This window comes from Ochlerotatus camptorhynchus, unplaced genomic scaffold, assembly GCF_037179485.1.
Source record: "Ochlerotatus camptorhynchus isolate MF236.1 unplaced genomic scaffold, CSIRO-AGI_Acam_v1.1 ptg000225l, whole genome shotgun sequence".
NCBI lineage: Eukaryota > Metazoa > Arthropoda > Insecta > Diptera > Culicidae > Ochlerotatus > Ochlerotatus camptorhynchus.
The window spans coordinates 1,535,306-1,561,769 of record NW_027040715.1 but is presented as its reverse complement, the minus strand read 5'-3'; the positions used below and the strand labels follow the sequence as shown (position 1 = coordinate 1,561,769).

At 38.8% G+C, this 26,464-nt stretch overlaps 1 protein-coding gene across 1 annotated transcript in view; it reads left to right on the top strand.

Moving 5' to 3' along the window:
- Nucleotides 1–3,686, top strand: part of LOC135703953 (uncharacterized) — a 101,550-nt gene extending 97,864 nt beyond the window's left edge. Inside the window, exon 2 of the mRNA XM_065225307.1 lies at nt 3,445–3,686. Coding sequence (XP_065081379.1) covers nt 3,445–3,686 — 242 coding nt within the window. The remainder of the gene's footprint in view (nt 1–3,444) is intronic.
- The last annotated feature ends 22,778 nt before the right edge of the window (nt 3,687–26,464 follow it).

The following is a 26,464-nucleotide window of genomic DNA, read 5'->3' as shown; positions in this document are numbered from 1 at the left end:
GTTGTCATGTATACGGAAATTGTTGGAGAAAATGATTCTTTTTCGTCTAGACAAATGGGTCGAGTCGAATGGTTTACTTTCAGATACGCAATTTGGATTTCGGAGAGGCAAAGGAACGAGCGACTGTCTTGCGTTGCTTTCAACTGAAATTCAACTGGCCTATGCGCAAAAACAGCAAATGGGTTCAGTTTTCTTGGATATTAAGGGGGCTTTTGATTCTGTTTGTATCGATGTCCTTTCGGATAAACTCCACGATAGTGGGCTTTCACCAATTATGAACAACTATTTGAGCAACTTGTTGTCTGAGAAATATATGAGCTTTTCTCATGGAAACTCGACAACTTCACGAATTAGTTACATGGGTCTCCCCCAGGGTTCATGTTTAAGCCCCCTTCTTTATAATTTCTATGTAAAAGACATTGATGGTTGTCTTGATGAAAATTGCTCGCTAAGGCAGCTTGCAGATGACGGGGTTGTGTCCGTTATAGGGCCAAGTGCACCGGACCTGCAAGGACCATTGCAAGATACCTTAGACAATTTGTCTACTTGGGCTATGAAGCTGGGTATCGAATTCTCTCCGGAGAAAACTGAGTTGGTTGTTTTTTCTAGGAAGCATCATCCTGCACAGTTACAGCTTCAACTAAAGGGTAGAACAATCACTCAAAGTATATCTTTCAAGTATTTAGGTGTCTGGTTCGATTCCAAAAGCACGTGGGGAAAACATATTGCGTATGTGAAACAAAAATGCCAACAAAGAATCAATTTTCTTCGTACAATTACCGGAACTTGGTGGGGAGCACACCCGGAAGATCTGATCAGGTTATATCGAACAACCATCTTGTCGGTTCTAGAGTACGGTAGCTTCTGCTTTCAATCCGCGGCGAAAACACATATCTTGAAGCTGCAACGGGTTCAATACCGTTGCCTCCGAATCGCGCTTGGCTGTATGCACTCGACGCATACGATGAGCCTCGAAGTACTCGCGGGTGTTCTCCCACTGACAGATCGTTTCGCGGAACTGTCCTTCCGGTTTCTTATCCGTTGTGAAGTAATGAACCCATTGGTAATAGAAAACTTTGAGAAGCTGCTCGACAGAAATCATCAAACAAGATTCATGAGTCTCTATTACGAGTACATGACGCTGGAGATTGGCCCTTCTTCATTCAATTCCTCTCGTGTTTGCCTCCAAGACTTTTATAGTTCCTCTGTAAATTTTGATCTGACCATGTTGCAAGAAATCCGTGGAATACCAGATCACCATCGGTCGATGGTTGTTCCCTTAATTTTTGCAAACAAGTACCACCATGTCAGTAACAATAAGAGTTTTTTCACAGATGGGTCAACTATAAACGCTTCCACTGGATTTGGAGTATTCAACGAATTTCATAGCGCCTCATATCAACTGCAAAAACCCTGTTCCGTATACGTTGCGGAACTAGCAGCCATATTCTACGCAGTAGAGCAAATTGCCTCACTACCATCTGATCACTATTTTATTTTTACAGATAGCCTTAGCTCGTTGGAGGCTATTCGATCAATGAGGCCAATGAAGCACTCCTCGTATTTCCTTACCGAAATCCGAGCAAAATTGAGTACTTTATCTAACTGCTCCTATACTATCACCTTAGTTTGGGTCCCATCTCATTGCTCAATTCCGGGTAATGAGAAAGCGGACTCGCTAGCTAAGGTGGGCGCTATGGAAGGCGATATTTTTGATCGACAAATCGCCTTTGCGGAATTTTTCTCAATTACCCGTCAGCACGTCCTCACCAACTGGCAACAAAAATGGAATGAGAGTGATCTGGGAAGATGGTTACATTCTATTCTCCCACAGGTGTCGAACAAGCCATGGTTCAAAGGATTGGACATGAGCCGTGACTTTATACGGGTCATATCAAGGCTCATGTCCAATCACTACTCGTTAGACTCGCATTTCTTCCGAATCGGGCTCGCAGGCAGCAATTTGTGCGCTTGTGGTAGTGGCTATCACGATATCGACCACGTGCTTTGGTCATGCACCCTACATTGTGTTGCTAGATCCGAGTTATCCGCATCCCTCAGGGCCCGAGGAAAACAACCTTTGCGGCCCGTTAGAGACATCTTGGCGAGCCGAGATCTCGAATATTTTAATTTAATTTATGTGTTTTTAAAACGGATCGATCTGAGGATTTAGTAGTTAGTGTCATCTTGTGTTCCCCCAAGTTGTTAGCTGCCCATCGGTGTACCCCCATGTTTGTCTTTTTCATCAGTTGGTCGCTTAGTTCGAGATCAAGAGCACATTGCTCTCCAAACCTTGTGTTCTCAATCCCTACCCTGCCATCCATTTGTTAAAATGTGTTACCCCTAACCTCGAGATAGCCGCGAGTAATCGGCCCCCGCTTTACTAACGTTAGTTTTAAGAAACTTTGTAATCTAAACAATGAATATCGGCTCCGCAAAGCTACGGCAAATGAGCCTGGAAAAATAAACGCATTATAAAAAAAAAAAAAAAAAAGCAAATATATATGATGAGCAGTATACGAAAGTGTGTATGGAATTGTTTGCGAATAAAAACCTGGCAGCCGGTGGTGCAGATAATTTTTTTAAATGCGTTATAATCCAGGCTTCCGCTGTTCGGAAATTTATGAACTACGGAACTGTTTGCAAAAAGCAAGCAAATTCTGTGAAAAATTTAAATTTGCACATACTTTGTTCAGTTTAATGACAAAAAATAACGTTTGTCAAATTTATTGATTTCTTACGTGTAACAGTCATTTGACTTTTTCAGTTGTTTCTAATCTCGGTAAAATAATACCGGTTTTGGTGGTCTGAATTCAGTATGTGAATCATACGCACCACAAAATTCAGCTGTTTTAGAGATGTTGATAATATAACAGCTGTTTGTCATGCACATTAACTAAGGGGTTTCCCACATCAGATTTTATCACGGAAAAAACGCTGTACACAGCAAAAGATTATTTTTAATATCACATCAAAGTGGATGCACTTCAATCGTGTCAAAAATATGGTGTAATATTACATGCCAAAAAGGACGAAATTATCATTAATACAGCGCATGAACTGACATTACGCTGCTTTGTAATATCCAAATTTATTTTTTGCTGTGTAGAAAATTACCCATTGGGTATTTTCTCTTGTAAATTTGGGTAGAAGTAGTTTAGAGTGTATTGTTTACACTGTATTTTTATCGCTGTCAGTTTTTCGAAAGTTGGAAAAAAATGCCGTCACCCGAAAAGCAACGACGCGAATTGATTTTGCGCATGCACCTGGAAAATCCTCAACTCTCTCATTGGGACATCGGAAAACAACTTGGAATCGTGGAAGGAGAAATGTGGTCAGAATAAATGTTCTATGCTGCGTGTCGTGAAAGCGTTTAAGCCGAATCCCAATGCTTCGGTCAGGGATGTGGCCAACAAGTTGAATTTGTCCAAGTCTTTTGTTCAGAGAGCAAGGACCGGCAGAGGCTGCATACGTACGAACTGCAGAAGGCTCCAAATCGTGACGAACGGCAAAATAGGGTGGGAAAGTCACTGACCCTGAAACTGTACACCCAGATGCTGACGAAGCCTCATTGTCTCATCATGGATGATAAGACTTACGTTAAGGCGGACCTCCGGCAGCTTCCGGGGCTACTGTTCTTCACCGCCCAGCACAAGTTTGATATTCCGCAGGAAGTAAGGAAGTAGAAACTTTCATAGTTTTTCAAGAAATAAATGATTTGGCAAGCGATCTGCTCATGTGGCAAACGGAGTGCGCTGGGACTTTAAACGGGGAGATCTACCTCAAGGAGTGTCTACAGAAGCGTCTGCTTCATCTGTTGAAGCAACACAAGGGCCCTACGATCTTCTGGCCGGATCTAGCTTCGTGTCACTATTCAAATGTTGTCATGGAGTGATCCGAAGTCAACGGGGTCACTTTCGTACACAAGAGCATATCAGTTTCAAGTGGATTTTCACAAATTTTGAACTATGTGCTATCAAATCGCATCTACTTTTATATTGACTTTATTCTTGAAAATGATGAAAACTAAATACATCAAGTTATTTTGCCCCATCATGAAAAGTAATCACCATCTCAAAATTTATTATCTCGGATATAAAGTGAAAGTTCTGCTCTATGGGTTCTCATGACAAAACATGCAAGCTTCAGTACAACTGATTATAACTAGAAGAAACTATCTTTATATTTACTAGAATTTTTCAATCTTTACCTGATAAATGCACTTCATTACTTCTACTGCAATTTTCTCAATATCAACTTTTCCTATTAGGGACTGATCTGCGAATATAGGCAATGCAACCGTGTAAAACTCGGATCTTCCTCATTGCCATGTTCATAAAATATGAACAACCCACAGGGGATCCGAGATCACGTATAAACCAGACGACCTCCGTAACCCCCGTACTCGACGGAAAATAAAACCTTCTGGACCCGCAGACTGAATTTTTTTTTATAATGCTTTTAAAATTTAAGCACAATTAAATCTGTTTCTCTGACTGTTTCTGTTTCTTTCGACGATTTTCTAGGTCAGCCCCTGAACAACGCGCTGACGTTTCTATGTGAATGTGATTTTTGACGTCGACTACGTCTTATGAGAAGGCACAGAGGGTAAATAGAAAATCTAGAATTGCGTCACGAGAAGGTGTTAGGCAACCCTTATAACTTTGTCATTTATAGATGAAACTAAAATCCAAATCCACCAATCGATACGAAATAACTAGGGAAGATATCTCTTATGTTGGCCTTTAATTCTTAGATTGGGCCCATCGCTAAAAATCTGCTATTTATCAATTTTATCTAGATGAACGCGTCATTCGGACGGTACTAATAGATATATTTGGTCGCTATTGAAAATTTAGTTGATTGCTGAATTTTTGTATGGGCCCAACTTGGGAGCATTTAGGCCGACATTTCCCTTACTTGTCCAATTTTTTTTTTTGAAAAATATACAAATAAAAAGTGATAATTTGATACGTATGAAATACAAAATATGTACATAGGACGGCAATCATAGATTACTTCTACTGTATTTTTAATCAATATCAAGAAAAATGTACGAGAATTTCACTTAATAGCCTAACGTAGTCTACACACTTAGTTTTTTTTTTACCGAGCTCGGCTGTGCAAATCTCGGCAAAAATAAGTTTCACTGAGATCTCAGCAAAAGTGACATTTGATTACTGAGTCTCGGATAATGCTAAGCTAAATCTCAGCAAACAAATGAAATGTTTGCTGAAATATTTGTAAAACTTGTTTTGCCGAGATTTGCACAGCCGAGCTTGGTAGAAAACAACTAAGTGTGTACGTCAACCATGCGGTCGTGACACAATCCAACCCAATAAATATATATATTTTTTTTTGTTTCTGTATTTAAGAGGTTTTCATCCTAAATGGTGCTTCACTTCTGAGTTAATAAAATTGTTTGATCTTCTTATTAAGATTTCTTCTGTTTGCTGAAAACCACGAAAATCGTCAAACGAAACAGAAATAGTCAGAGAAACAGTCTTAATTGTTCTTAAATTTTAAAATGATTATAGGAAAAAAATCAGGGCATTGGTGTAGCTAATGGTAGTGCCAAGGGTGCCCGGCCCAGTCCAGAATTATCGCAGCCCCCCCAGATTTTTTGGTTTTTTTTTTGACTAGCCGGTATTTTGTCAAGCTTGTCTAGTTCGAAGTTATTAAACAGCGATTAATAAAATTGGACCACAAACCAAGATTTTTTTTTAAAGTTCTTTAAGTTGGCTAATTTTCTTATGATATCTGGACTAGAAGACATAATTTTGATAAATAATATTATATCAATATTTAATCGAAGACGTAAGGCTCTACAAATTGGCCATGAGCCCAGAGATTTTTCTTCAATTTCTGGGAAGCTTCAAGGGCTGCTAAGAGGTTTCGGGAACATCGTAGACATAGAGGAAACTTAATAGAAATTCTGGAAACTGCATAGATTTTCAGAAAATGTCGTAGAATCAAGGAACTTGTTATTTCAGGGCACTTTTTTGAAGCCTCATGGACTTGAAAAAGCTCTGGAAATCACGTACAAATTCTAGAAATTTTGTAGACCTTCACGGAAATTCAACGAGAAACGTAGAAGTTCAGCAAACATTGTAGAAGTTATGCGAATTTGGTAGCATTTTGAAGAGCTGCATAAAGCTTCATAGAAGTGTAAGGAATTATGGAAAAGTTCAGGAAATTTTGTAGAAGATCAAATAATAGTTCAATAAACTTCTAAGAGCTTCAGGGATACTCACTTCAGCTTAGGGAACTTCGTTGCAGTTTGTCATAGAATTAAAAAAAAAACACAATAAACTTCTAGGAGGTTTTGGGAACTTCGTTAAGTTTCAAGAAAATTTCCAGATTTTCAAGAATATTTGTCGATAATAGGTGTCTTTTCAGAAGGGCATAGATGTTCAGAGATTTTCGCAGAATTACAAAATTTTTTCGAACATGGAATTTGTAATAAATTCAGGGAACATCGTTAAACTTAAAGGAGTTTTGTAAATGTTCAGGAAACGTTGCATAAATTACAGTATATTCTTCCAGACATCATTCCTAGATAACATGAAATAATCAAAAGATCTCCATATAGACGAAGATATTAGTAACCCAAGTAACAATTCAAGCTGAATTGTAAGAACAAAAGTTGATTATTGGTTGATTTAAGGTGTACGAATCTGATTAACACCAGGTTGACTATACAGTTGATTAGTAGTGCATGAAGCAAATTGTATCCCCGTTATTCAACCTCAGTAAGTTAGCTGATATAAAGACGGACCAAGACTTATTTAAGCTTAATACTACTCCACAAACCAGCAATGCGCTACAAATATTTTGAAAGCCTGATAGAATAATATGAATTTATTGCACAATATTGTTAAATGTCGTCAGTGTCATTTATTGCATTTCTGACATTTTAGTTATTCTGAATTAACTGCCTACCTTTCTAATCCCAAGCACCAACAGCAGTAGAGACAAGGAATAGGAGCTTTTTAAGAATAGCACCACCTAGAAGTGGACTGCGACGACGTCGGAAGTATTGACATTAGTATTCCTGTGTTTTGTCTGTTCACCACTTTATATTGCACTTAATTTTCTTACCGCATTTAAAAACTAGAATTCAATTATAGCACTAAAGCATCGAAATACATCACGCACTTGTGTCCACATTGTGTTTACTGCACTTGAAATGAGAGGAATGTTTTACTGTCAAAATGTATTGTTTACAATTTTGCATTGCTGTATAATACTCTTCCGGTTGCTATTATTCAACTTAATTTTGACGTGCTTCATGTTAATGATCATAGCTTCTGCCTCAAATATGCTTATGTGGTCGAGTGGGTATAGTTAACGCCTGTGAATCAGCGACTGCCGGTTCGAATCTCGAAATGTCAAGGTAATTTTTAGACATATAATAACAATATAAATATGTAAATCCAATTAGTCAGTTAGTGTTTTCTAAAGCAGTCTCATAAAAAATATAAGATATGAGAAGCAGCGGTCTTCCATTATATTTTTTTTAATAAAAAATGAAGGCTGAACAAAGGTTGGAAAAGACTGTTGGTTAATGCCTTGAAAAGCTTATAATTTATATTGCTGTTAAGCTTTGGGCTGATTAAAATCACCAGATTTAGATGTTTAAAAGCTGAACAAAGGTTAGAGCGGTCTATGTACAACAGTTATTCAAACTAAGCCTGAATTAAAATCGTTGAAAGAACACTTGTTAAGCATCAATTTGTTACCTGAGAAAGTTCTTTGGATATTTTTTCAAGAATTTAGAGATTAGCAACAGGATAGTTTGAATGACATTGCACATACAAAAGTCCATACCTTTTTGTGTTGTTTTTGATTAAATAAAAAGCACTGAAAAAGCTCTTAATAATAAATTGGCACCGAATGGGTTCAACCAAAACTAACTTCCTTTAAAATTAAAAAAAATATCCCAATGCTTTTGAAAAAATAAATTCAATTATTATCTAGTTACAAACAGGGACAGGATCATTCAAGCTCTTTTCTTTCGATTAGGATTTAAGTTAAATCTTGATTTTATATATAACTACGAATATTACACACAAAAAAATTCTGAACTTTAACTATCGCGTAAAATCTCCTTTCGTTCAACTTTGAGCTACACTTGGCATAAACAGCGAAATCGTTTACAAGCTTGCATACAATATTGCTAATTTATGCGATATTGAGCTTAAATTTACACGAAGGGATGTCACTTCACGGTGAAAACTTGTCACTTGTCGTCACGGTGAAGTGATTCCCATTTGATTTGTACGACAACCACGGCTCTTATTCTGAGTATCACTTCCTTATCACCGTGTAGTGACACCCGTAATATCGCGTAAATTTATTCCAAATCTAGCGTTAATTTTATGTGCGCTTAATCTCGCATAAATTTACATGAATATTTTTTGCGGTGTAGTTAGTCCGATGCATCGAATAAAAAATGTTCTGGATAAATGCTTTATTACTTTCTTTGCTGTTCACATATAAGAATCATGACATTCGAAATTCGGTATTTTTTAAACCTAATAAAATCAAATTATAACCCGATTTTCCATATTTTTTGTCAAATTTCAAGATGTTTTAAAAATTTTAATTTTTAATTTTTTCTTACTTTCTTACCTCGAAGAATTTTCCTCTCAAAAAATTCTATAAGTCTCAGAATCTAGGTAAGTTTCCCAAGATTTTGAACGACGAATTATGAAAACCAGGAGATTCAAAGCTTATCTAAGCCTATGATATAAAACCTTTTCTCAATCCCTAAAATTAATTTTGAACAGAATTTTATCAATTTTTTATGATGTTTCATCCAGAAGTAAATAGACATCATGCCATGGACCGTAGGATGTCATGGAGGTGAATCTGACCGCATTCGGATACCCGGAACCAGTTCCTGAAGGGCCCAAGAAGGAAACTTCCTTATGTCGATGCTATTCGTTGAACTTAATATTTGACCAATGTGAAATTTGATAGTTGTTCGGCTTATATATCCATATCATATTCGGTCCACGCAGGAGCCCTTTACAAGTTGCTCTCATCTGCTGATTATTATTTAATCCTGTACACCCAATCGGGGGATGTAAGATTCGCTTACTATTATGCGGGATTGATCATCAGAGGATGTTAGTGGAGACCACATGAACCAAGGCTGCGATATACCTAGCTGCGGTCCATGCATTGCAAGAAAATAGAGAAAGAAAAATGTGGAGTGTATTAGTGAGTGAAATTAATCATGTCGAAAAAAAAGTGCCGATTGAGGGACTCGAATCACGAACGTTGCGCTTATCAAACCCGTGCTTTCTCCACTGCTCTCTCCGTGCTTCTAGATATGGATAAGCTAAAAACACAGACAAACAGACGTTTCTCTTCATTGTGTATCTTCGTTCACGCATTTAACGGTTGATTTGAATATTATCAGTTCCGCGAACTACTCGCCGCAGCGCTGGCATCGGATCACTTTGTCGTTTCTATACATTCTATAGAACTTTTATGCAATATTGTTTGCGAGTTACCGAGCAAGCTTGTTTTCCACGAGAAGCCTAAAAGATGTCGCTACTGAGTTCCTATGTTTTGAGATACTATGTTTTCATGAAAAACTTTTTCAAAGAGTTACGTCTGTTTGTCTGTGCTAAAAGCAAACATGAAGTGCTCATTTTCTCGCATACTCAACTTCGTTTGTTTTTTTGCTGGAGAGAATCGAGGCAAGTGTGTGCGTCATTCTACCATGTTATACATAACAATCAAAACAAATGCTTATACAGAACACGGAATTAAAAAATATTTAAAATAATTGCATCGTCTGCAAGGTGAACTTCAAACATTTGCTGCGATATTGATGAACAGAGAATGATAGGAAATGGAACTTACATTTTTTTTTTCCTTGATTTGTTTTCCGTCAATCTTGTTTTCTGTGCTGAGCACCAATGCTACCGACGCCAGAGAGGCAGCTCCCACACCTGGACCCTAGCTATCGACCCATCAGCTCATGAACCGGGGACCGACGGCTTTACTTCCCTTCCGAAGGAAGGCGTGACCAGAGATGTGGAACTTACATTCATTGTAATAAATTTTTCGTTTGCGTGTATGAAATAAGCGTTTGTTTGAATGTAGAAAGTTAAGTAAAGCTCACAATTTACTCAGTTTTCTTTGGTCACGATTTCCTAAACCAAAATCTATTACATTAATCACATTAATCAAAGTTATATCAAAAGCCCAACGATAAGACTCTAAAAATATTTAAATTTTACGACATAAATCCCACCCACCCTGCTATCAATGTCATATTCCCACTTCTCACTAATCAAGATTAAAAATTCTAATTTGTGCAAACACCAAATTTGCCAAACAAACCCCCGCTGCGTGCGCGACGTCGCACCACCATTCGCGCCAGATCGATTTTCACCCTCGCACTCTCCTGTATAATTCCGAATTCAATATTTTTATTTGCTTTGTCTCGTTATCACCCCTTTTTTCGCCGCAATGAGTCGTTCGGTGCTAAACGACCGAACGACGAGCCACGTCAGCGCGCATAGAGAGGGAAACGTTTGAAACTTCCTCCTGCATCCTCCTGTCAACAGCCACAGCCACCCTATACGAGAAGACTGGAGCTCTATAGCTAGCACACGAGGAGTTATGTTCGATTAAAAAATAATTTCATCCGTCATTCAACACACCAACATCCGTCCACCCTGTTTTTCCACTTGCAATGTTTTGGTGATTGTATTCGACACCGCTGATGCTGAAGGAAGCCGTGAAGGGATCTATTAGTGAGTGACGCCGATATGCGATGGCTGGCTGGCTGGCTGGCTGACTCCCTCAACCTTCGTTCGAATTTACTATGATTCTCGGTTGAGCCGCTCCGGAGGGGGAGATAAAGATGATGAACGCCTCCATGGGATGCACGACTCCGCGACCAAGGGGCGTCAGTTTGAGGGTGTATTTGTGGCTCAGGTTGATTCAAATCCGAACCAAGTGCTGGGTTCGACTAATTGCATGGTTTGATTCGATTTTGAGTAAAACAAAGTCTTCGGAATATGAGATGGAAACTTGATTTGAGATGAACATGTGCCACAAGCGGAAAGTAATTAGTGCCGATACCGAAACATCAACAATCCCATTTAGCGACGATCATGAATACAAATCAACTTCCTCCTGGTTTTGTGCAAATTTCCTCCGACACGCACACAGGACAAACCTCCTAACTGGACGTTGGTTTTGAAATTTGTCGACGGGATTTTTTGTTGCCCTGCTTTTGTTTTCTGCAGGAAGGTTGTACGTTACGTTTGCAAACATTGAATTTGTTGGTTTGGTGTGCAGGAAGTCAACAGGATCACAAAGTTATTACGTTCGATGGAAATGAACCCAAAAAAAATGTATGTATGATTTTTTTTAATTGTTTTCTTGTCTACTTTTGAGGGCAGGATCCAAGGTGCTTAGAATACCGGTCTTACCGAATAATTGCTACGCAGTTGTTTGCATCTGAAAAGTTACATTCCCACTTCTATTACACTAGTTTACAAAACAACATAAAAAGTGTGAACTTTAGTGGTTGACCAACGTTTCTAATGCAAAATCCTACGCTGAATTCAATGCCGTGGTCAGAAAAAATTAAAGTAGAGCCATTTTTGAGATATACAAAAATTTTGATTTTTTGAATTTTGGACAAAAGTACGATTACTAAAATGTCAATATCTTTGGAACTAGTCCACCAATTTTAAATCTTTTTTTTTTTGAAAAAGAAGCTTAATAAATTTGCTATCGTTCACTGCAATATTATGTCTTGAATAAAAATTTAATTTTGAAGTCATTTAAAAATTTACAGCATTTTTTTTTTATTTTTCCTGCGAATTTTCCATAAAAATCTTGTTTTAATCAACATTTTTAATGAGATAAAAAGATTCAAAAAATCATTCTATAATTTATTCTTAAAGTCCATTAAAAACTGGAGAAAATGAGCCTTTAATGGATGAAATCGGTTGGAAATTGTCGAAGTTATGAGCATTTTTGTAAAATCATGGAAATTGAATGTTCCAAGATTGGCCGTTGTCCCGCTCCTAGGTTCATGCACCACTTCCAGTAAGCCTTTCTGCGGACGTGTACGCATACGGTGCATTTCACTAACACTACCAGCTGTCACGCAAAATTAAATGGGATATTTTCAACAATATAATTTACGCTAGTGTTTGTGAGACCGCTCGGCGAGAACCTAACGCAACCAACTCAATTTGACAGCTTTCTTTCTTTAACATTGCTTAACGATGTATACGACAAAACGTGAATTCAAGTGTAAAAATGATCCTCAAAAGTTTTGTTACGCGTGTGGCAACTATATATTTACAAAATCGGTCAATTTCACTGCTTCGTTGCAAACTGCATACAGGCTTTATTTTAAAATTGATCCTGGAGACTTTGACAAACCGTGGATTCCAAAAGTATTATGTAGTTCGTGCAAAACGTGCTTGGCTAGGTGGATGTCAGGCGCAAGGTAAATTGATTTTTTGAATAACTTTCATATAAACAATTTATGTACAGCATGGTAGTGCTTTGTTCTTTCCTGATCGACATTATCTTACTTCATCTATTTTTGATAAGTGTTAATGTCTTACTTACTAACTCACTTATTTGTTATCTGTCAGTCGCTATTTGTCCTTTGACATGCCCACCATATGGCGTCGACCGTTTTGTCATGCAACGGATTGTTATTTCTGCTTGACAAAAGTTAAGCAACAAGGACGTCACAAAACAGTTGAGTATCCACAAGTGGCTTCTATGACAAAACCTGTTCCACATTCAAGTTCGGTCCCGTATCCTGTTTATCCAAAGCGGAAACGAGCGCCCTCTGTTGAATCGACCGTTACAAAAAGTGAGGAGGAATTCAAGGAGGAATGCGAGGAAGACTTCGAGGTGGAATTGGAAAGAAACCCAAAACTGTTTACACAATCCGAATTTAATGATTTGGTGCGAGATCTCGACTTATCGAAGGAGAAATCCGAATTGCTGGCATCACGCTTGAAAGAACACAACATGCTGAACAAGGAGGTCAAAATTTCTTGTCACAGGAATCGTCACAAGAAATTTGACAAATATTATTCTACAAAGGACAAGGCATGTTTTTGCCATGACGAAAACGGCTTGTTTGAAGAGTTTGGTGAGCCATATGATCCAACTGAATGGCGTTTATTCATCAATAGCAGCAAGTTGAACTTGAAAGCCGTTTTACTGCATCAAGGGAATGAGAAACCTTCTATTCCATTAGCTCATGCCGTTAATATGAAGGGAACGTATGAATCAATGGCTCTATTGCTCAATTTGATAAATTACAATCAACACAATTGGAAAATTTGTTCCGATCTTAAAGTGGTTGCCATGTTGACGGGATTGCAACAGGGATACACAAAATATATGTGTTTTTTGTGTAAATGGGACAGTCGAGCTCGTAAGGAACACTACATCCGAAAAGATTGGCCAAAACGGGATAATTTCACAATTGGTAAAGACAACGTTAAAAATGATCCTCTTGTGGTAAAAGAACGCATAATACTTCCACCACTACATATAAAACTTGAGCTATTCAAAAATTTCGTCAAATCGTTGCAAAAAGAAGGGCCGGCATTCCAGTACTTGAAATCAGTATTTCCAAATTTATCTGACGCAAAGATAAAGGAAGGTGTATTTGTTGGCCCACAGATCAAAAAACTGCTCAATGATTCCGCATTCAATACAGTTTTGACACCAGATGAGGAAGAAGCGTGGAAATCGTTCCAGCGTGTTGTCACAACCTTTTTAGGAAATTTCAGAAGTCCAGATTATGAGAAAGCCGTCGATGAATTGCTCAAAAATTATGAGAAAATAGGTATAAATCAAAAATATTGTGTTTGTTGCATATAATTAATTTCAAATCCTTTTATTTCACTGAACACAGGTGTGAATATGTCTTTGAAGATACATTTCCTACATTCTCACATGGATTTTTCCCCGGAAAATCTTGGTGACGAGAGTGATGAGCACGGCGAACGTTTTCACCAACAAATGAAGATGATGAAACGTCGTTACCAAGGGTTTTGGGATGAAGCAATGATGGGTGACTATTGTTGGTTTCTGATTCGAGAAACAAGTTCAAAACATCGAAGACAAAGTCATTCGATTCTCAATCAGTTTTAAATAAAACCTTAATAAATTTCTTTTGTATCAACTCGGTTTTAAATCCTGATATGCCTTAATCAAATTGATATGTAGAGAAAAGAATCTCCCATGAAAACTTCACATGCGATTTGGATGCTTACAACGACACCTAGAAAAAGAACTCTAAAGCTGTTGTATTTCAGCAACATTTTTAAATGTTTTACAAAAATGCTCATAACTTCGACAATTTCCAATTGATTTCATCCATTAAAGGCTCATTTTCTCCAGTTTTTAATGGACTTTAAGAATAAGTTATAGAATGTTTTTTGAATCTTTTTATCCCATTAAAAATGTTGATTAAAACAAGATTTTTATGGAAAATTCGCAGTAAATTATATTGTTGAAAATATCCCATTTAATTTTGCGTGACAGCTGGTAGTGTTAGTGAAATGCACCGTATGCGTACACATCCGCAGAAAGGCTTACTGGAAGTGGTGCATGAACCTAGGAGCGGGACAACGGCCAATCTTGGAACATTCAATTTCCATGATTTTACAAAAATGCTCATAACTTCGACAATTTCCAACCGATTTCATCCATTAAAGGCTCATTTTCTCCAGTTTTTAATGGAATTCAAGAATAAATTATAGAATGATTTTTTGAACCTTTTTATCCCATTAAAAATGTTGATTAAAACAAGATTTTTATGGAAAATTCGCAGGAAAAAAAAATGCTGTAAATTTTTAAATGACTTCAAAATTAAATTTTTATTCAAGACATAATATTGCAGTGAACGATAGCAAATTTATTAAGCTTCTTTTTCATAAAAAAAGATTTAAAATTGGTGCACTAGTTCCAAAGATATTGACATTTTAGTAATCGTACTTTTGTCCAAAATTCAAAAAATCAAAATTTTTGTATATCTCAAAAATGGTTCTACTTTAATTTTTTCTGACCACGGCATTGAATTCAGCGTAGGATTTTGCGTTGGAAATGATCATCACCTTACAAAGTTCAAAAATGCTGTAAACTAGTGTTATCGGCCGGGATGCTCCTTGTTTGCAAACTTTTCTCCTGCAGCTACATTTGAAAATGAAATGGTCACGTGACATATCCGTTTGCGAGCACAAGCGCCACGTGTCCAGAAGAAGATTATGTTGACACACTGCTGCTGAACTTGATTCAAATTACATCCACTTGATACGGTAGAATGGTGCCCGTCATTTCGAAGTAATTTGTTACGCTGTGTTCGCTGCTGTGCAAGATAAGAATAATATTTTGACTGCTGCCACTTTTTTTCCTAACCGAGCGAAGAAATCAATTTCTCAAACCAGAACGAATGCTAAGTAATTGAAAATTGTGATATGGGATTAGAGTTGAAACCGAATCGTGGTTCTTTTCTGTAGCTTTAAAGTGCAAACAATGACTCAGGCGTATGAAGGCATCATCGTCATTAAATTTGATGTTGATTTTGCGTGACCCTTTGGGTCAGTGTTCTATTCTGAACATGTGGAATACAATCTCCTGAAAGGTCATCGATCATTTGCTTAGGGCTGTTTACAGTTGAAACATGAGATATCTATTCCAACGGCTTTGTTTTGCTTGTCCATTCATCATTTCTCCGGCAAATGGTCATTAAAGGGAGAAAACTTCAATCATAACAGCAACATCACTGCCACCGCTGCTGGTGCATTACATTCGCGTTTTGTACCCATCATTATTGATAGATGCGAAGACTGCGACCACAACCTTCTAGGTTTGACGAAAGCATTCAACAGCTCGCCCTCGACCGATGGGTATCGTGATACATGATACCATCTCTCGCTTATGATATTGCTGCCGCCCATCGATGGCAGAGTGATTAGTTTGTGATGTAGCGGTTGCCTGTGGGTATTGATGATGGGAAGGGATCATACTTCAAAGGAAGCAAATGTGCTGCTGAAAAGAGGCGGAGTGTGAAATTATCGACTCTTGCACGTCCGCTGTGAGCAATGTTACTTGAAGCTTGAATTATCTTCAATCCAACCTTGAAATCCCACCAATCGCAATCATATCTCTCCGATTAAGTCAACAAATTCGACACTAGTGAGTAATTCGAAAATTCGCTCCGGTTGTCGATTATGCTGCACGTGCTTGTTTGAACGGTTTCTCCAACGTTCATCTCCCTTGCTTTTTGTTCATTTGCTCGGATCTCAAATTACATATTCAGACAGATAGCAGACCTCCGCCAGCAGTGCACTCTTATACACTATGTTTTTTATAACAGTTATGACTGGGTTCCCTACTCACACATAGCCCCAGGGTGGCGACCAAGTGCACACATCAAGCTTGGGCAACAGACACGTCAATATCTACAACACCATCGCCGACTATACCAGGACCCAGTTGCTCAGTCACTCAACCAGCTTGCAGTGCTGATGAGGCGATGTTGTTGAGATGGCTTGTCGCTGTGTAGAAGATTGAATTGAATGGTCATGATGGTTTTTCATGCTAGCGGTTGTTTCACTGGATTGGTCACAGAAGGTGTGGGCTTGTGTGTTCTCCGCCGACTGCTGCTGCCGGCAATGGGAAGCAGTTTGCAACTACCACGGCGGGCACGGCACGCTATGGTTAATGTTTACCTTGCCTGCTCCGGAGATATGTGGATGTCTTTACTGATTGCTTCAAAATCAACTTGGCAGTATGGATCGAAAATATGGTACCATCTTCTAGAAGTGAAGGAGAAGAATAAAATCAACCAGATAAATCAGCTACTTAGTTTACCTGGATGGAGTAATTAAACATTTTCGGAAACTTTTGGTTTGAAATTTAAAAAAAAAATGTATCAGCATCATTTCAAGACAGGAATGTCCCAGAGTATTTCGAAGTGCATTACAACGAAATAGTAGACGCAAACCAAAAATCTATTACAATGAATGTTAGTTCCGTTTCCTATCATCCTCTGTTCATGAACATCGCAACGAATGTCCGACCTGAACCGAAAATTTATTTATTTGCATACCCTTACCCAACCGAATCTGTTGAGGTACGGGTCAAGTTTCGGGTAAAAATGTCCGTACCTGACCACCCAACAAACAATTTTAGCTGCAGATTAGCTTATACAGTCAAAATTTGCCTTTTGCAGCTAATTTTTGCCTGTATAAGCTGAGCTGCAGCTAAAATTGTTTGTTGGGCATCTCTTTCAAATAGGCTTTTTAATCCGGGATGATTTTAATTACAGAAAAAAAAAACATCTTAGGAAATAATTCCGTTACTATTCCGAAATGTTTTGATGGTGTTTTCGGTAGCAAATTCAAAATGGAGTTATCTGCAGCAAGTCACACATACATTAATATAATATTTCGGTTTAAATTCAACTTTGAAAGGTGACATTTTGACAGCCAAAATAGTGATACGTCGATGCCCGCCGCCGTCGCCGATCAAAGTCAACGGTGTCACGCCACCACGCCGCCGCCGCCTAGGCAAAATCGGTTCTCACGCCGCCGCCGCCGCCGCCGCCGCCGATGTAAGGACCGGTGCACAGGTCTATGCACAGTTGCATGAAAATCGGAGAAGGTCAAGCCTAAATTTTTGTTTTTACTATTTGGCCTGGAACTGCTTATTTAACGGTTGAGCGTACCTTGTCATATATTCTTATCCCCTTTATCCCCCTTAGAGCATGACGTATGTAATAAATCACCCCCCATAGGAATTCTTGTCAGTTTTCCCTTAGGGGCTGTTCATTGACTACGCAGAAAGTTTCCCCCGCCTTCCCCGTCATAGACAATTGTTCATACACAATTTTTAAAATTCCTATGGACCGTGGATAATTGACAACCCTCCCCCTAATTTCTCCATACAATGTTGCCACATCTCCCTTGAAAAATATGTCAGAATTTTTTTGGAGTTCATGTCAGAATTTTCTCGGAATGGTGTTTTTGGAATTCTCTATCAAAAATCATATTTTTTTTTCTGTAACTATTTCGGAATAGTCATTAGAGTTTACCTGAAGACCATGGATTTTTTTTAATAATTATACCTTCGGAATTTTCTTCAGAATGCCTTTGAAGTTATTCTAACTCTCATCGAAATTCGTTAGTTTGATACGCGTGACTATATCTCCCGATAACTTTCGGTTTTATCGGGAATTGGAAAACATCTGAAGGCTATTCCTGAGAATTCTCTGGAACCACGAAATATGTGTTACCAAGTATCGAAAAGGCAGTATGTTGATTTCTTTTTGTATCTATGCATCAGAATGTTAATTGGTAAGCTTCTGTAAAGAGTTTCATAAATAGTTTTAGCCACTAAATCTACCATATGTAGAAGATCCTGTAATTTGCCGTCTCGATTGCGCATCTCGAAACGAAAAACTTTTTCATACAAGCATTCGTACAAAAATATGTTTCGTTTCGAGATGCGCAATGTGGCCCCAGATACCGACCTTAAATAAATAAATTAAAAATCACTTTATTTCACTTCTTGGCATCAATCGTAAACTTATTCCAACTTGCACTCGACGATTCATCCGAATTTTTACGGATTTTTTTTTTCATACCAAAAGTCTCTTACAAGTTTTCTAGGAATCTTTATCTGATTTTTCCCGGAAGCTGCTTCTGATTTCTGGGAGAATTTTCTTTCAACTTCCCCTGGCACTGTCGACTTCCCGTATAAATCCGTTTGAATATAACTTCCGATTTCATTGAAGTTTTTTTTTCAAGCCTCTCTCGGAGATTTATTCAGGCTTCTCTCGGAAGATTTTCTGGACTCCTCCAGGAAGTATCTTCAAAATTTCATGTTTCATCCAACTTTTCCCGAAAAAGAAGTCTTGAAACTTTCACACAGAACTCCTTCTTAAACAACCGTCCAACTCCTCCGGATTTTATCAATCTCTCTCGATCAATTTCAATTTTCACCCGTGCTTTATCCAAACTTCTTATGGAAGTGTTTTTCCTATCTCCGCTATAAATTTAATCTAATGCGTTTTCCAGATGTCTGTTCCGAATTACTCCGGGAATTTATTCCAACATTCCTTGAAAGTTTGCCTGCCATTCCCCGCAAAACCTAAAGTAAATTTCGCGGGAATAGTTTCTTCAGCAGTGTGGCCTATTTCAACAGCAAATGTATGCTTAGCATGCCTTCAGTAAAAAATAACTGTTTCCCTGGAAAGTGTAACAGATTCCCGGGATATGGCTTCGTGTACTATTTACGTAATAAATAGAGTTGGGGAGAAGGGGGTCAAGCATGCGTTACTGATGGTTATGGGTAACTACCACTTATTGTAGCAAGACAGCTGTCGGTAGACTGTGGATAATCCTCGCTGTTCAACTTGATCAAGTTTAATGGCCTCTAATTGTGCTCAACCTGCCATTCCATGACCAAAAATTGTTTAAGTGAATCCGTAGGCAGCATCGCCTACATGCATCCACGGGATGAATGAGAATCTCCTTTCAACAGCAGGATCATACAACCGGTCAAAACACAAGCCATCCAACAGGATTCCCCAATAAGTGGGGAGAAGATCCCGCCCTCTATTCACGAAATGTCTCTCCATCTATTTTGCTTCAATCAGTTGCCCTGGTTGACCCTCCCTAACCCAGCATTTGGTTGTTTTATAATATAATATCAGTTATAAACATAAAAAGCAATATACCTACCTAGATAACATTTGTTTTAAATACATACATGGAATTATTTGTGAAATGCACGCAGAGCTTGTTTTCTTAAATATAAGTACTGAAGCAATTTAAAAGTTCTTTTCTAAAGTATTTTGAGCGCTCATCTCAAAATTTGAGTTCCCATTAAATGAGTTACTATTCTTCTTGCCAGTTTCGTGACTTTTTTCTCGTTTGTTTTTAATTCACCGAAAATGAAATTTAACTCAAAATTTATTAAGAAAGCATCCTTGAGTAATTACTTTCTTCTTTTTCAGTCTGTATATATCCTATCAGTTTTCAGCTTGAACTTAATGTTTTCAAAGCACCCATTTATATTTTGATACCTACTTAAGTTCTGAATTAGTGAATTTGTTCAAGTTAATCTAGGGCGTCCATCTTTATTTTTTTTTTTAATTCATTTTAAATGCTAATCTGATGGGATGATGATGCTCTCTCCTTAAAATCTGACCGAAATAACTAATTCTACAAACTCTTGCTCTTCTGTTAATGGCTTTGCCGACAAGCAATTTCTTACACAGTTCGAAAAAGTAGTGTAAATTTCTGTTCAGTATGATGTACATAAATGGAGCGTCACATATCATATAAGTTTACATTATATATCATGTAAAGTTCTGAGACATATCATGCAAAGTAGAAAATATTGTATATAAAAAACCCATTGTTGTAAACAACATTGTTTACAAGTTGCTCGGTTACGTGAATTTAAATACAAGTTTACGTGAATGAATGTTTGCATCACTAATAAAATTCTGAATTTTTAGATGTGTAGTATTGAATTTAAGTTTTTCGTTTTTCTTACATTGCTGTGTATATTTTGTAAAATAAATTTTTCATAATTAGCTATAGAAATCCTGCTCGATTAATGATAGTGAATCCGGAATGGACTTATCGTACAATAAAATATTTTTGGTGTATAGATTTAGTCGTTTGTTGCTTGTTTGGAAGAGGAAGTGAAATTTTTTGTATTGGTGGGGAGGAGTGTTGGACGATTGGTCAGCGTTGGATAGAGGAGAAAGGGTGAAGGAAGTGTTGCCGAGTTTGCCTATATAGCAGCCATCCGGCAAGATTCTCCAAGAAATATTAGAGCTACGTCCGTGCTATTCACTGCTTAAGTAGTTTACAAAACGAAGTAAATCCTCCATTGGACCCACGATGTCTTGATCACACTGAGGAGCAAGTTGGAGTGATGAACCTATCAAGAGAGCACTCGATTCAGGACATTTCATTCATGTTTTACCAGATAGCCTCCAGATCCTAATCAAGCAAACGATTTGGATTACTGCGCTGGAACATTGCTTGCCAGCTTGATATGGATTCACTTGGTCACTCGGTGATTTTGTTCTTTTTATCTTTATTTATCTATTTATATTTCACTTCAGCTTATCGTTTACCAAAACGAACCCTGCTGCAAACCCAACATCTCAGTGATTTCTCGTGGAAGTGCAGAGGATTTCTCTGCGTCAAACATATCGCTGGACGCAGTTGATCTGGACACGTTCGAAATATTGCCTGCAATGATTATCGGTGCGTCAAAAAAGCTGAAGAGTTCATTTGCTCCTGGCCCGGATGAAATTACTGCTGTTGTTCTCCGTCGCTGTGCAAACGCAGTAGCTGAGCCGTTCGCCTTCATTTTCAACCACTTGTTCGAGCAATGAGAATTTCCCATGAGCTGGAAACTGTCTTACATGTTTCATGTGCACAAAAGCGGTGAACGGCGGGATGTCAGAAACTACCGTGGGATAACCAGCCTTTCTGCCGTTTCGGAGCTATTCGAGATCATCGTGAGCGATCATTTTCTGCGTGATACAAAGACCCACATCTCGACCGATCAACACGGATTCATTCTCGGAAGGTCCGTAGCTACTAATTTTTTTGGATCTAACTACCACCTGTTTTACGGCTATGGAAGAAAAAACGCAGGTAGACGAACATCTGAACGGCACAGAGGCGGAGGACCAAGGCGGCAGGAGGAATGACTTCGTCGGTACAGCGGATGAGGGGGACATGCCAACTCCCACGATAGGTGAAGTTAAGGATGCTATCCGACAGCTTAAGAACAACAAAGCAGCTGGGAAAGATGGTATCGGAGCGGAACTTATCAAAATGGGCCCGGATAAGTTGGCCACTTGACTGATAGTCAGGATCTGGGATACAGAACAGCTACCGGAGGAGTGGAAAGAGGGAGTAATATGCCCAGTATATAAAAAAGGCGACAAACTAGAATGTGAGAACTATCGAGCGATCACTATTCTTAATGCGGCTTACAAAAACCGTGAAGAGCTATGGAAGATTATGGACGAGACCGGTTTTCCCGGGAAGCTGACCAGACTGATCAGGGCTACGATGTATGGTGTACAGTGCTGCGTGAAGATATCGGGTGCGTTATCGGACTCGTTTGAAACTCGCAAAGGACTTCGACAAGGCGATGGTCTTTCCTGCCTCCTGTTCAACATTGCGCTAGAAGGTGTTATGACACGTGCGGACTTTAACATGCGGGGCACGATCTTCAATAAGTCCAGCCAGTTCATCTGCTTTGCTGACATTGTTGGAAGAACGTTTCAGGTCGTGGCGGAGCAGTACACCAGGCTGAAACGTTAAGCAGAGAAGGTTGCATTAAAGGTGAATATTTCGAAGACAAAGTATCTGTTAGCTGGAGGAACCGACCGGGATAGGGCTTGCATAGGCAGAAGCGTGAAAATCGATAACAACTGCAGCAGAGAAATTCGTCGGCGTATTATTGCCTGAAGTCGTGCTTACTACGGACTCAACAAGACCCTGAGGTCAGGTAAACCTCACCTCCGTACTAAATGTACCATGTACAAGACGCTGAAAAACCAGTAGTTCTCTACGGGCACGAGACGTGGACGATGCTCGAGGAGGACCTGCAAGCACTGGGTGTTTTCGAACGACGAGTGCTTAGGACCATCTTTGGCGGGGTATGTGAGAACGGTGTATGGAGGCGAAGGATGAACCACGAGCTGGCGCAACTCTATGGCAAACCCTGTATCCAGAAAGTTGCGAAAGCTGAACGGGTACGATGGGCGGGACACGTTTTAAGAATGCCGGATAACAATCCCGCAAAAATGGTGTTTGCCTCGAATCCGGCCGGTACAAGACGAAGAGGAGCACAGCGATCAAGGTGGTTAAACCAAGTGGAGCAGGATCTTGGAAGTGTGGGACGGTCAAGAAATTGGAAACAAGCAGCCACGGACCGAGTGAATTGGCGTAACATTGTGATGCAGGGATGTCGGACCAGGATTAGTAAGTAAAGACGTAATCTACACGGACCTGAACGCGGCTTTCGACAAAATCGATCACAAAATGTTACTCAGGAAATTATCACGATTGGGAGCCTCGAATAGACTGGTGTCATGGTTTTCATCATATCTGACTGGCAGAGTGCTGCACATTAAGAACGGATCTTGTGTTTCATCGCCATTTGCTAGCACGCCGGCGTCCTACAAGGAAGCAATTTGGGGCTGTTCAATGACGTTGCATCTTCACTTGGCTATACAGTGACCCGCAACGAAAAAAATCCACCTGAGTTAGTATCAAAATGTTTACTCAAACCTAAACATACTTCTCAAAAAAAGTAGTTTTATGTGTTATAATAATAAATCAGGTATTTAAGAGAAGAAAAGAAGATGTTTTAATTCATTTATTCAAAAATTTACTTGTTTTGTAACGTTTTGAAAAAAATCAACAAAAAATGATCGGACAAGAAAAAAAATCCATTTCGTCAATTCGACACAAGAAATCAATTCCATATCGGCTAATTATTCCCAATTGTAATTAAACATTGAAAAACCCCTCGGAATTAGTTTTGAAATATGTCAAAATCAACACTCCGTCATTTGCCGCCATTTTAAGTCGTCCGTCACTTGCTTATCGCGAAAAATAGTGTAATCTCGCCGAAAAATCATGGTTGGCAAACAAATTTCAATTTCCATCCGAAATTTGGTGGTAAAAGACTGCCAGAACAAGGTATCACAACGGAAAATTGCTGCAAAGTACAACATTAGCCGGGGAGCAGTTCAGGAGATTTGGGCGAAATATCAGGAGATCGGATCCGTGACTGACAGAACAGGTAGAGGAGGCGTGCGCAAAACGGATCATCGGACTGATACAATGATTATCCGGGAAATAAAGAAAAACCCTTCAATAACGATCAGGTCGATCAAGGAGAACCTTCAGCTTTCGATATCCGATCGACCAATCAGCCGCAGGATCAGTGAACAAGGTTTGTAGAGCAAATTCGCAAGAAAGCACGTCTTGAATTCGCCAAAAAGTATATCAATAAATCGGTGAATTTCTGGAAACGTGTCTTGTGGACCGACGAGTCAAAGTTCGAGCTCTTCAATCGAAAACGTCGATTGAGAGTGTGGAGAAAACCAGATGAAGCCCTACAGGATCGACATCTTCAGCCTACTGTAAAACACGGCGGTGGGAACATAATGGTATGGGACTGTTTCGCATGGGCTGGAGTAGGAAACTTAGTACGGATCAATGGCATAATGAATGCTGATGCCTACATCGATATCATCAATTATAATCTCCAGGAATCCATGGCAAAAACTCGAGTAGGAAAGGACTACATCTTCCAAAAAGATAATGATCCGAAGCATACTGCCAAAAAAACGAAGGCTTTCTTCAAATCCAAGCGGATCAAACCATTGGAGTGGCCTGCCCAAAGCCCAGATTTGAACCCTATTGAAAATCTATGGGCAATTCTGGATAATAAGGTTGATAAGACTGGTGTTACGAACAAGGACACGTACTTTTCAGCCTTGTCTCGAGCCTGGAGCAGTATTGACCATCTACATCTGCAGAATTTGGTGGAAAGCATGCCAAAACGACTTCAGAAGGTGCTTGAAGCTCATGGTGGACATACTGGGTACTAAAGGTCGCAAATCGATATTGCGATGATTTTTTTTTTTGTTGGATTTACATAGTGGATTTTTTTTCTTGTCTAATCATTTTTTTTTTATTTTTTCTTTCAAAACGTTATAAGAAAGTGAAATTTTGAATAAATGAATTAAAACATATTCTATTCTTTTTCTTAATACCTGATTTATTATTAGAAAACATAAAAGTTTTTTTTTATGATAATTATAGTTAGGTTTGAGTAAACATATTGATAATGATTCTGGTGGATTTTTTTCGTTGCGGGTCACTGTAGATGCAAGCTGATGATCTAAAGAGACATGTGGTGGTACGCTGCATCGAGGATTGTCTTCAGCTGCAAATGTTGCTCAACATGTTTGTTCACTGGTGTCGCTTGAATAAACTTGTCATCAGCATCGCAAAATGCCACATGATGACCTTCCATCGTTCCAAAGACCCGATAATTTATGATTACCACATCGATGATACTGGTGTTGTGTTGGATCTTGGTGTTGTGTTGGATTCGAAGCTCTCCTTCCATTCCCATTACCCATCGATTATTTCCAAGGTAAACCGTCAGCTTGGCTTTATCTCCAAAATTGTCAAGGACTTCACGGATCCACACTGTCTAAAATTGCTATATTGTTCCCGAGCAGGAACGAATATCTCGATACCTTAAATTGGTATGGATGAGCCTGACATAAGAGGTAAAATACCAAAAAATAATACCAAAAAAATGTTCCCACAATAATATTCCAATACCAAATCATGATAATGCAATACCAAAACAATACCACCCAGGTATTCTTTTGGTATCCAAATATCAATGTTTGGTATACACAAAGTATTTTGCATGTAATTTTTTGGTATTTTACCTCTTATGTCATGCTGGTCAATACCGAATTTTGGTATCAGATCAGAATTAGGTATTCATTAGTTATTTTCTCCTGCTCGGGTTCCATCGTGCGACCGATTCTAGAAAACACTTTACTCGTATGGGCTCCAAACGACGTTACATAGAACCTAATAATCGAGCGAATCCAAAAAGGGTTCATACGGCTTGGTCTTAGGAATCTACCATGGCGTGATCCGTCTTACCTTCCAGCGTATCCCGCTAGATGAAGTCTGTTTGGTCTTGAAACGCTTGATCGAAGACGAAAATAACAACAAGCTACGTTTTTCGTTAAATTACTCAACGGTGACGTCGATAGCTCCTATCTTCTACAATGCTCCTTGACTTCCGTGCTTCAGGGAGGATATTACGTCGGCGGTCCCTGATGCAGCCGGGATTTCATCGTACTCTGTATGGTTACAACCAGCCTATATCTGCAATGGTTCGTTTGTTTGCATCGGTTGAATCTGCGTTCAATTTTGGTATGTCAACGCCTTAATTTTAAATAGAGTAAGAAGATTGAACAGAATTAAGATATTCATTAAGACTGTTTGTCAGATGATTTACTAAACAATAAATAAATTAATAAATATTTAAATAATTCATCATACCTTCTTCTTTTTCTTCTTCTTTTTCGCATTTCAAGCTTATTGCATATCGCATATTAGCATATTGCGTGCTGTTCTAGATGCACTTCCACAGTTATTAATTGAGAGTTTTCGATGCCTGTACCATGTTTGCATTGGTATAATTGTGTGGCAAGTCCAATCATACATCTATGCCCAGGGAAGTCGAGACATTTTCCAACCCGAAAAATTCCTAGACCGGACCGCGAATCGAACCAGCATGGTCTTGCTTTGTAGCTGCGCCTTTACCGACTGAGCTAAGGGAGGCCCCT